At 44.2% G+C, this 12,729-nt stretch overlaps 1 protein-coding gene across 4 annotated transcripts in view; it reads left to right on the top strand.

Annotated features, from left to right (window-relative positions):
- The window catches only part of PIEZO1 (piezo type mechanosensitive ion channel component 1 (Er blood group)), a 742,509-nt gene that overhangs the window by 625,359 nt on the left and 104,421 nt on the right, over window positions 1-12,729 (top strand). For all 4 annotated transcript variants that reach the window (XM_069215849.1, XM_069215848.1, XM_069215845.1 and 1 more), the window contains one exon: window positions 8,769-8,923. In XM_069215849.1, the coding sequence (XP_069071950.1) occupies window positions 8,769-8,923 (155 nt within the window). The remainder of the gene's footprint in view (window positions 1-8,768; window positions 8,924-12,729) is intronic.

The raw sequence follows: 12,729 nt of genomic DNA, 5'->3' as shown, positions 1-12,729 counted from the left end.
AATAAACTCTCTGAAACCCTGAGGCACTACCACTCTCCTAGTGGCACCAGGTTTGGGATCTCTTGCCTCAGTGTACAGGAGTCCATCTTCCCAATAGACCCTATGTGTTCCATTTTTCTTGCCATTGGACTCTTCAGCAGCTTGCTGCCTAAGGCCTTCAAGAGAGGGACAGGTTTCTTGTCCCTTACACAACTCTTCCCTTGAGGGTCCCCCTGGGCCTAAGAGCTCAACCTGATAAGGTTCCAGCTCCATAGGCTCAGTTCCCTCAGAGGGCAGAACTTCTTCCTGAGAAGAGAGGTTCTCTTTTTCTTGCTGTGTGGCAGCTGGTTTCCCAGCTGACTTTCCTTTCCTCTTGGTAGGCTGGGCCTTTCTTCCAGACTCCAGCTCTACTTTTTCACCCTGAGCCTTGCACTGTGCCCTTGTCTTGACACACACCAGTTCAGGGATACCCAGCATGGCTGCATGGGTTTTCATTTCTACCTCAACCCATGCTGAAGACTCCAGGTCATTTCCAAGCAAACAGTCTACTGGGATATTTGAGGAGACCACCACCTGTTTCAGGCCATTGACCCCTCCCCACTCTAAAGTTACCATAGCCATGGGATGTACTTTAGTCTGATTGTCAGCGTTGGTGACTGGATAAGTTTGTCCAGCCAGGTATTGGCCAGGGGAAACCAGTTTCTCTGTCACCATAGTGACACTGGCACCTGTATCCCTCAGGCCCTCTACACTTGTCCCATTAATTAAGAGCTGCTGCCTGTATTTTTGCATGTTAGGGGGCCAGGCAGCCAGTGTGGCTAAATCCACCCCACCCTCAGAGACTAATGTAGCTTCAGTGTGACACCTGATTTGCTCTGGGCACACTGTTGATCCCACTTGGAGACTGGCCATTCCAGTTTTAGCTGGATGGGAGTTTGAAGTGGTATCTTTCTTGGGACAGGCCTTGTCTCCAGTTTGGTGTCCAGACTGACTACAGCTACGACACCAGGCCTTTTTGGGATCAAAGTTTTTACCCTTGTACCCAGAATTGTTTTGTGAAGAGGCTCTGGGCCCACCCTCCTGTGCAGGTTTTTGGGGGCCTGTAGAAGACTCTTTACTATTTTTGTTTTTGGCTGTCTCACCACCTTTCCCCTGGGGAGGTTTTGTGACCCCTTTCTTTTGGTCACCCCCTGTGGAAGTTTTGGACACCCTAGTCTTGACCCAATGGTCCGCCTTCTTTCCCAATTCTTGGGGAGAAATTGGTCCTAGGTCTACCAGATGCTGATGCAGTTTATCATTGAAACAATTACTTAATAGGTGTTCTTTCACAAATAAATTGTACAGCCCATCATAATTACTTACACCACTGCCTTGAATCCAACCATCTAGTGTTTTTACTGAGTAGTCTACAAAGTCAACCCTGGTCTGGCTCGAGGATTTTTGAGCCCCCCTGAATCTAATTCTATACTCCTCAGTGGAGAATCCAAAGCCCTCAATCAGGGTTCCCTTCATGAGGTCATAAGATTCTGCATCTTTTCCAGAGAGTGTGAGGAGTCTATCCCTACACTTTCCTGTGAACATTTCCCAAAGGAGAGCACCCCAGTGAGATTTGTTCACTTTTCTGGTTACACAAGCCCTCTCAAAAGCTGTGAACCATTTGGTGATGTCATCACCATCTTCATATTTAGTTACAATCCCTTTAGGGATTTTCAACATGTCAGGAGAATCTCTGACCCTATTTATGTTGCTGCCACCATTGATGGGTCCTAGGCCCATCTCTTGTCTTTCCCTTTCTATGGCTAGGATTTGTCTTTCCAAAGCCAATCTTTTGGCCATCCTGGCTAACTGGATGTCCTCTTCACTGGAGTTATCCTCAGTGATTTCAGAGAAGTTGGTCCCTCCTGTGAGGGGACTAGCATCTCTGACTAGTATTTGTGGAGTCAGGGCTTGAGAGGCCCTGTCCTCCCTAAATAGGACTGGTAGGGGGGAATCTTCTTCCAAGTCACTATCCTCATCCTCTGTGTTGCCATCCACAGAGGGGTTGGCTCTTTCATACTCTGCCAACAGCTCCTGGAGCTGTTGTTTGGTAGGTCTAGAGCCCATTGTTATTTTCTTGATTTTACAGAGTGACCTTAGCTCTCTCATCTGTAGATGGAGGTAAGGTGTGGAGTCGAGTTCCACCACATTCACATCTGTATTAGACATTATGCTTCTAAAAGTTGGAATACTTTTTAAGAAACTAAAACTAGTTCTAGAATCGAATTCAAACTTTTAACAAACTTTTAAACTCTAAAAGAAATGCTAACAGGGACTAACACAAGGCCCTAGCAGGACTTTAAAGAATTTAGAAAAATTTCAAATTGCAAAAATCAATTTCTAATGACAATTTTTGGAGTTTGTCGTGTGATCAGGTATTGGCTGAGTAGTCCAGCAAATGCAAAGTCTTGTACCCCACTGCTGATCCACCAATGTAGGAAGTTGGCTCTGTATGCACTATTTCAAAGTAAGGAATAGTATGCACAGAGTCCAAGGGTTCCCCTTAGAGGTAAGATAGTGGCAAAAAGAGATAATACTAATGCTCTATTTTGTGGTAGTGTGGTCGAGCAGTAGGCTTATCCAAGGAGTAGTGTTAAGCATTTGTTGTACATACACACAGGCAATAAATGAGGAACACACACTCAGAGACAAATCCAGCCAATAGGTTTTGTTATAGAAAAATATCTTTTCTTAGTTTATTTTAAGAACCACAGGTTCAAATTCTACATGCAATATCTCATTTGAAAGGTATTGCAGGTAAGTACTTTAGGAACTTTGAATCATTTCAATTGCATGTATACTTTTCAAGTTATTCACAAATAGCTATTTTAAAAGTGGACACAGTGCAATTTTCACAGTTCCTGGGGGAGGTAAAGTAATGTTAGTTTTAACAGGTAAGTAAGTCACTTACAGGTTTCAGTTTTTGGTCCAAGGTAGCCCACCGTTGGGGGTTCAGAGCAACCCCAAAGTTATCACACCAGCAGCTCAGGGCCGGTCAGGTGCAAAGGTCAAAGAGGTGCCCAAAACACATAGGCTATAATGGAGAGAAGGGGGTGCCCCGGTTCCAGTCTGCCAGCAGGTAAGTACCCGCGTCTTCGGAGGGCAGACCAGGGGGGTTTTGTAGGGCACCGGGGGGGACACAAGTCCACACAGAAAGTACACCCTCAGCAGCGCGGGGGCGGCCGGGTGCAGTGTGCAAACAAGCGTCGGGTTTCCTTTAGTTTTCAATGGGAGACCAAGGGGTCTCTTCAGCGATGCAGGCAAGGGGGGGGCTCCTCGGGGTAGCCACCACCTGGGCAAGGGAGAGGGCCTCCTGGGGGTCACTCCTGCACAGAAGTTCCGTTTCTTTAGGGGCTGGGGGCTGCGGGTGCAGGGTCTTTTCCAGCCGTCGGGAAATGGAGTTCAGGCAGTCGCGGTCAGGGGGAGCCTGGGGATTCCCTCTGCAGGCGTCGCTGTGGGGGCTCAGGGGGGACAACTTTGGTTACTCACAGTTGTAGAGTCACCGGAGGGTCCTCCCTGAGTTGGTTGTTCTTCACCAGTCGAGTCGGGGTCGCCGGGTGCAGTGTTGCAAGTCTCATGCTTCTTGCGGGGATTGCAGGGGTCTTTAAATCTGCTCCTCTGAAACAAAGTTGGAGTCTTTGTTGAACAGGGCCGCTGTTCTCGGGAGTTTCTTGGTCTCTTGGAAGCAGGGCAGTCCTCTGAGGATTCAGAGGTCGCTGGTCCTGGAGAAAGCGTCGCTGGAGCAGGTTTCTTTAGAAGGCAGGAGACAGGCCGGTAGGACTGGGGCCAAAGCAGTTGGTGTCTTCTTTCTTCTTCTGCAGGGGTTTTCAGCTCAGCAGTCTTCTTCTTCGGTAAGTTGCAGGAATCTAAATTCTTAGGTTCAGGGAAGCCCTTAAATACTAAATTTAAGGGCGTGTTTAGGTCTGGGGGTTAGTAGCCAATGGCTACCAGCCCTGAAGGTGAGTACACCCTCTTTGTGCCTCCTCCCAAGGGGGAATCCTCCATCTGGAAGATGGAGGATTTCTAAAAGTTAGTGTCACTTCAGCTCAGGACACCTTAGGGGCTGTCCTGACTGGCCAGTGACTCCTCCTTGCTGTTTTCTTTGTTTCCTCCAGCCTTGCCGCCAAAAGTGGGGGCCGTGGCCGGAGGGGGCGGGCAACTCCACTAAGCTGGAGTGTCCTGCGGTGCTGTGACAAAGGGGTGAGCCTTTGAGGCTCACCGCCAGGTGTTACAGCTCCTGCCTGGGGGAGGTGTTAGCATCTCCACCCAGTGCAGGCTTTGTTACTTGCCTCAGAGTGACAAAGGCACTCTCCCCATGGGGCCAGCAACATGTCTCTAGTGTGGCAGGCTGCTGGAACCAGTCAGCCTACACAGATAGTCGGTTAAGTTTCAGGGGGCACCTCTAAGGTGCCCTCTGTGGTGTATTTTACAATAAAATGTACACTGGCATCAGTGTGCATTTATTGTGCTGAGAAGTTTGATACCAAACTTCCCAGTTTTCAGTGTAGCCATTATGGTGCTGTGGAGTTCGTGTAAAACAGACTCCCAGACCATATACTCTTATGGCTACCCTGCACTTACAATGTCTAAGGTATTGCTTAGACACTTTAGGGGCGCAGTGCTCATGCACTGGTGCCCTCACCTATGGTATAGTGCACCCTGCCTTAGGGCTGTAAGGCCTACTAGAGGGGTGACTTATCTATACCTGCATAGGCAGTGAGAGGCTGGCATGGCACCCTGAGGGGAGTGCCATGTCGACTTACTTGTTTTGTTCTCACCAGCACAGACAAGCTGGCAAGCAGTGTGTCTGTGCTGAGTGAGGGGTCTCCAGGGTGGCATAAGACATGCTGCAGCCCTTAGAGACCTTCCTTGGCATCAGGGCCCTTGGTACCAGGGGTACCACTTACAAGGGACTTATCTGGATGCCAGGGTGTGCCAATTGTGGAATCAAAAGTACAGGTTAGGGAAAGAACACTGGTGCTGGGGCCTGGTTAGCAGGCCTCAGCACACTTTCAATTCAAAACATAGCATCAGCAAAGGCAAAAAGTCAGGGGGTAACCATGCCAAGGAGGCATTTCCTTACACTCCCATACCCTTGATTCCTTGGATTCTGAGGAAGATTTGGAAAGACTGGGCCCAAGTCATATAATAGCCCCGGATTGGACAAAAAGGGTGTAGTACGCAGACCTCCTTCAGCTCTCACTGTGCCCTCCATTCAGTCTCCCTCACAGAGCAGACCTCCTCTCGCTGTCGCAGGGGCAGGTTCTACACCCCCACCTCCAGAGCCAGCTCCTATGTGCCTGGAGATTGAAAGGGGCAACCTGAATTCCTTTTCTTTTCCTGCTCATGTGGTGGATATTATTCTATCAGCCAGGTGACAGTCCTCCTAAACTGTCTATGCCCGTAGATGGGCCAAGTTAGTCAAATGGTGTAAAGAATGACATGTTGCTTCTTTAAAGGCCCACCTATCCAGTGTTTTGAAATTCACTTTTTCTTTAGCACAACAGGGTTGTGCAGTTGTGACAGTGAAGGGATATTTGTCTGCATTTATTTGTTTGTCTGACCAACCCTCATTATTTAAGTTCTTTATAATCTTAAGGTTTCTTAAAGGTTTGACTAATATGTATCCTCCCACTCTGTTCATCATGCCTCAGTGTTTATATTTGGTTTTAGTGTACCTAATGGGTACACCGTTTGAGCCTTTACATAGTTGCCCATTGAGGCTCCTTAAGATAAAGACAGTTTTTCTAGTGGCAATCACGTCGGCTAGACGTGTTAGCAAGCTCCAAGCTCTGAGTGTTAAACCCCCATTTACCACTTTTCATGCCAACAAGGTGGTCCTGAGAACAAGGGAGGCTTTCCCGCCACAATTAGTGACGTCTTTTCATTTAGGGCAGTCCATCTCACTTCCGACTTTTTACCCTCCTTCCTATCCCTCTAAGGAGGAGGAAAGGCTGCATCTTCTGGATCCAAAGAGAGCGTTGAGCTTCTGCATGGACAGGACGGGCACATTTAGATCGGACAATCAGTTGTTCATGTGCTACATAGGCAAGATGAAGGACAAAGCCATCCACAAAAGAACATTGTCCAGGTGGGTCATCCTTTGCATCAAAATATGTTATGCTTTGACAAAGAAAGAACCTCCTGAGGGTATAAGAGCTCCCCATTCGACCAGAGCTATGTCTGCTACATCAGCCTTGGCTAGAGGTGTTCCTGTTGTTGATAATTGCAAGGCGGCGACTTGGGCTTCCGTCCACATGTCTGCAAAGCGTTACTGCTTGGACTCAGAAGAGAGGCGGGATGGTAATTTTGCCTGTTCTGTTTTGCAGAACTTCTTGGTATAGGCTGACAGGCACCCACCTTTGAGTGCGGGACTGCTTTGGGATTTTATTCAAAAGATAAAGAATCTACAAGGAGATGTATCCATCAGAAGAATAAATTACTTACCTTCGGTAACGCTTTTTCTGGTGGATACAGTATCTAACTGTGGATTCCTCACTGACCCACCTGCCTCCCCATTGCCTGTGTGGATATACCAAGAAGAACATTGTTTGTATATATTGCAAATTAAATAGTATATACAGAATGTATGTTTATATATAAATGTATATAAATCTTTGAGTTGCGTTCGCACATAGTGTGCTTGCGATGTTGGTGTTCACCTCAAAGGCACGAAAAGAAGTGGGTGAAACTGACTTCAGCACGCTGGCAAGGACTTCTTATGGCTCCAGTGACATCAGACGGAGTCGCGTGCTGAGCCATTGCATTGTGACATCCACGTCGATGTGGAGAGCTAGAGAGAAAAAAAATCCATCATCTGCTGGCACATTGGGGGTATTCAAAAGGGGTGGAATCCACAAGTAGATACTATATCCACCTGAAAAAGTGTTACCGAAGGTAAGTAACTTGTTCTTTTGAATACTTCACAAAATCATACTACTACAATAGGGTACTTTTCAATGAAAAATGTTCAACGCAGTGGAACTTCTGTGAAATACACCTGGATGAAATGCCATATATACTATTATTTCTCGATGCAGGTGATTTTGTTGGAGAACTGTGAGACTTGCTGTTTCTTTCCCTGAAGAGTCAGTGATTAATGCGTCATTCACTGCATCGTTCTAGTATTCTGAGTATTTGCATTTGGTTGATCTAGTATGTCTTCTAGCATCATTGCTTCTGTCCCAGAAAACCTATGAATTACATCCCCAGTTTTAGTCACAGCTATCAAACGTTGCCCACTGCTGTTTCCCAAGAACATTGAATGATTTCAGCTCTGTTCACTCAATCACGCCTCAGTGCTGAAACCCTGCTTCCAGATTACAAAGACAAGTGTCACTGGTTTTACCTGAACAATTGCCAAATTCTTTCAATCTGGTTAAGAGAATCATGGTCTTGTGACAATTGTAGACGTTCTGATCAGGACAGATCATCACTTTATGAACAGTTATTGCTTACACACATTCACACCCTGCACCGCATGCAAAGGAAGGCAGTGTGAGTATGCCAGTGGAAGGATGCCAGTATTGATTCTTATCTGAATAAACAGTCTGCAGCTGCTAATAAAAGTAAGGAAATATTAATCAAATTTGAATAATCATATACAAATAATGAATTCACTAAGGTAGTCTTACATTTTTTTTCTTGTATCATATATATAAACATACCCCTTTTTTTTAACTCTTCCTACCCACATTTGTCTTGAACACCAGATCTCTGCCAGGTTGCCTAATCGTTTAGTGCAGTCTTCCAGAGTGCCATGCAGTCTTCTTTCATTTGTGATGCATCTTCTGTACTCTGTCATCTTGAAGTCCCTGACAGGCATGATTGGCATTCTCAGAATTAGGGCTACTGATGTAATCCAGGAATGAGCACATCACACTAGCAGAATGAATTTGAACAGTTATCTATGCATTACGTGGAGAACACTTAATTTTACCCACATAATAGTACTCTTACTTGAAAAGAAGCATTACAGAAAAGTATGTAGCATGATATGATTTGGCTGCTTTTGTCCTTGTTGCTCTTATAGGCCGAAAGACCATTAACATGCCTCACGACATTGCACGATTTCCAAATTGGCCATACAAAGTTCTGATCCCTAACCAAAATCCTCTTTCCAGAGATGCCGCTATTTTGACTCAATGCCTTATTTACCATCATCACACTGTAACTGCAGAGGCTAAAACCTTGAATTATTCCGGAGTATCATCTTGAATTTTGTTCTGGACTCTGAGTTTTTTCAGTCTTCATCCTCATTTGACTTCATTTACATCACAGTCTGACATTCTGTAGTCATTCAGGGGCACAACACAATAGTCTCCTAAAGAAGGGGTCATCTTGTTATATCAATAGGTTGGAGAAATTGCATACATAGAATTATGGCTTTTACATGGACTATGCATGGCAGTGTTCTGCCTGGAAACTCATGCGCGTAGTATCCACTTAAGAATCAAAGGCTTGTGCGATACACGCTAAAATTTGTTGCCTGTTCTGTTTCCAAAGTCATGGGGTGAATGTTGCTAGCGCAGCACATCCAGCCACAACACGTTTAGTTTCACAAGTCATGTGAGACATTTGATGTTCAAACCAATTCTCCTTTAAGAGAAAATTGTCAGTCAGTGTGAGTATTACTGTAGATCAAGGGAGAAAATCCTTGCATAATAAAAAATTACGTAGAGCCTTAGTTATACTCTTGCAGGACATCTGCATGTAGTTTAGGGCACTAACAGTAACTTGTTGTTTCATTCCAGGTAGGTGTTGTGAACAGAGGAGCCTTGGAAGACCTATACTTGACGTCTGAGGAAGGTGTAAGCCCCAGCACAGAAGCAGAGTCACTTGTTTGCATTCACGGGGAGCCTGGTGAAGAGAAGACAGTTGTCGACTCACCGAACAGCATGGCTTCAAGGCAGGTGCATAGATAAGTTCTTGGGGCAGTTTGGATACCATTTTGAGATGCCATGCAGGATTTATGAATTTTTCTGGTTACTACATGCTTAGGTGGTGGCTTTTTAACTGTCTGCTGGGTAAATATTGAGTGTTCTCTGCGATTTACCCAGCTGCTAGCTAAATAGTAAAGATTAACTATTTGGTTAGCATTCTTGGAAGTAGTAGAGAAATGTCACTATATACCCAGCCACTAGCTAAATAGTTTAGATTATGCAGTGTTCGGCTGGTGGCCATATAAATAGCAAGGAAAATTCATCATTTACCCCACTGCTTTCTAAATAGTAGATATTATGTATTGTTTAGCTAGCAGTCAGGCGAATAGTAAAGAAACATTACCCGTTACCCAGTACCCCACCTGTGGCTAAATAACAGACATTATGTACTGTTTGGTCGAGCAAATAGCACAGAAAATTCAATTCTCAGATGGTCAGTGGCTAAATAGCAAACATTATGTACGGGTTGTCCAGTGGCCATACAAACTTAACTCTTAATGCAGCTGGTGGCAAAATAGCATACGTTATATACAAGTATTTACTTTGCTGCTGGCTAAGTAGCAGAAATGATGTACCAGTTGGCTAGTGACCTTGCAAATAACGCTAAAAACTTCACTGTTTACCCGAAGACTGGCTAAATAGGCAGACATTATGCATTATTTGAATAGTAGCCTTGCAAATACGGTTTACTTTTTAATTGACCATTGGTTAAATAGCAGACATTATGCAGAATTTGGCTAGTGGCCATGCAGATGGCGATGAAACTCAGTTACTTACCTGGCTACCATCTAAACAGCTGAAATTATTTATGAGTATGCACAGCCCACATTTCAATAGGCATCTGCCACCAGCTAGAACTGCCAACAAGGAGTGAACACAATTACCACCTATTTTCTTATGTAACTAAGGGTTAACACCAGCTAAAATGCACGTTGTATCTGAACAGCACTATCGTTCCTAATAGCAATTGAAGTGATTGTTTGAATGTTTCCAAATCAATTTGGTAGTCCTAATCCAGCATGCAACTCCATTGTACTAAGGGCCAAGGCACAGCTACTTTGAAGGTCAATTATAGATCAGTCCCTTACTCCACAAATGTTCCTGCTCTTTTAGGTCTGTCAGAAGATGTGGCTAATGATGAAGATTATTAGAATCTTTGAAAGACTAGGTGAAGCTGTTTACCCTTGTAGCACTACATACTTGCTTTAATTCACAATGTCATGGGAATGCACCAAGGCCAGATTAGGGTTACCAAAAGGCTCCATGTTATGAACAATGTTTTTCTGTCTGAGGTTTCATGTAACAAATCAGTGCAATCTGTAACTTTTAATCCTGGTTTAGACCAATGAAAGAAATCCAGTTAAACCACTTGTAAACAACAATTTTTAAAGGCAAAGGTCAGAACTGAAAAGTTGTATCTCGGTGTTATGCTGGCATTTGATAACCCTAGTCAAATAGCACCAATGGCCAGTGACCCCTCATGCAAGTCAATTTAATTTATTATTAAGATTTGAAACTCCAAAGAGGTCCACGGACATATAAAATAACTTATTTCATATTAATACACATATAAAAAGCCTTTGAAAAATGTAACCTTTTTAACATGTCCTTTCATATTGCTGGTAATAGTAAATGATGGCAAGCTTTTTCAACAGAACACACTTTAAAAGCTATAAAAAGAGGTTTAAGATATGAACAACTCATAGAGCGCAGTGTGGGACTTAGAAAAATTATGTGATTTAGATGTTCCACTCCATTTTCACATATCCTATTCTTAAAAATTGCTTTTGCCACACACCTGTTAACTTCTTTGTGGGTAAAATACTCATTCTTTGGGGAAAGGAACAATTGACAAATTCAATGATCTTAGTTCCATGTTAAAATATGGTTGAGGTTTTTTCACAATATGTGAGGATAAAATTGATGTTCGATGGCATGTGTAACTGTAGATAGACATGCTGTGCATAAGCTCGCCATCTGGTGTTGGGTTTGGAGTAGTACAACTTGTGTTTGAAAGTTTTTGAGTCACTGGTTTGAGTGACTCCTCCTCTCTGTAATACTGCGCATGGGCATTGAGTCCTTTGTTATATTGTTTTTTCTCTGCCGTCGAGTTTGTATGTGTGTTCCTCTCGCTCCGAGTTCTCAGCTCCAAACAGTCTAAGACTGGATTATTTTCTTCTTTCTATCGTCGTTGGTATTGTTTTCGAACGCGTATTCCTTAATATTCAACTCTCTGTTCCTTTTTCTACACTCGGAATCACATTTTTTTCGAGCCTTTTGGGGTCAGAAAGCCAGTTCGGGCCCTCCTTGGGTCTACCTTTTCCACATAGTATCAAACAATGCAGCCCTGATGGAACGTACTCCATTCTGATTTTGCCCTTGATGCCATTTGATGTTTTTACACACCGACCCACACCTGGTGTGTAATTTGTGTCTTTCACCAGACCACAACCATCAAACCTGCGAAGCATGCCATTCTTTTTGGTTGAAGAAGACTGTTAGAAACCAAAGAGCTCGTCAAATGGAAATGGCGTCTCAACAGGCAGAAAATACACCAGACATCTTCGGAGACTAGCATGCACACAAAGATGTGGAACAAGTGGGGGTCTTCTCTGCTCAAGATCCGGACTCTGGTGTTCAGTCAGACATCGAGAGTCAACCACTGCAACCAGCACAATCTGTAAGTAAAAAGCCCCCTTCCCATCGGATAAAACAAGAGTTACCGGTCCCCTACTGCCTTCCAGCCATGGTCGGAGCCAAGAGACTTATTTGGATTCCCCACATACCAGCTCGGCACCGAAAAAAGCCAAGGAAAATTCTTTGGCATCGACCTCCAGTAGCTCCATTTTGGCACCAACAAAACATAAACTACATGGTGCTTCGGTACCGACCACTTCGGCACCAAAAAAGAAACAACAAGCAGCTACAATTTTGGCCCCAAAATTTTCCACCCTAAAAAACCTTTGGGACCGAAAAAACACTAAAAGACTTTCAGTGACTCTGGACAGTCTATAACATCCCATACATCACAGGTAGAACCAATTTTGGAAGTTATGGAAGCTAGGCAGCACCAACTTCCAATTCAGCAAGGAACAGGGCGAATTATAACATCACTTCCGCCACCTCTATCGAGTAACTTTTGAAGAAAGTCTTGATTCCTCTGCACCTCCAAAGAAGACTACCAAAGAAAAGACATCTACTCATATCTTCTCCTTTACCTACTTCTCCACAACATACTCCACCAACATCTCCCACTCATTTAGGGTTCACACCACCTAGTTCACCACCTAGTGAGTCACAGGATATAGGGGATGCATTACAAGAACAGGACCAATAGGGTGAGTGCGAACTGTATCCTATTACACCAAATGATCCGGATCTTTAAGCAACTAGACCCTCACCACCTGAGGATTCCACATCATACCAACAGGTTATAGCAAGAGCAACAGCATATCACAATGTAAATATGTACGCTGATCCAATTGAAGAGGATTTCTTATTTGACACCACTGGCGCAACACATAAGTAAAGCCAATTCCTTCCAATGCTCCCAGGAAGGATCAGACATGCAGAAGAAATATTTAAAGAGCCCATTAAAGCAAGGGTTATCACTCCTAGAGTTGATGATAAAGTACAAAGCTGCACCCACTGATCCTCTACATATAATAGCACAAATTCCTCCAGACTCTATTGTGGCATCTACTGCACGAAGAAGAGCTAATAGCCAGTCAACAGGAGATGCACCTCCTCCTGACAAGGAAAGTAAAATATT

Source organism: Pleurodeles waltl, chromosome 12, assembly GCF_031143425.1.
Source record: "Pleurodeles waltl isolate 20211129_DDA chromosome 12, aPleWal1.hap1.20221129, whole genome shotgun sequence".
Taxonomy (NCBI): domain Eukaryota; kingdom Metazoa; phylum Chordata; class Amphibia; order Caudata; family Salamandridae; genus Pleurodeles; species Pleurodeles waltl.
Note: the sequence above shows the minus strand (reverse complement) of the source record. Positions and strands in the feature narration are given on the sequence as shown.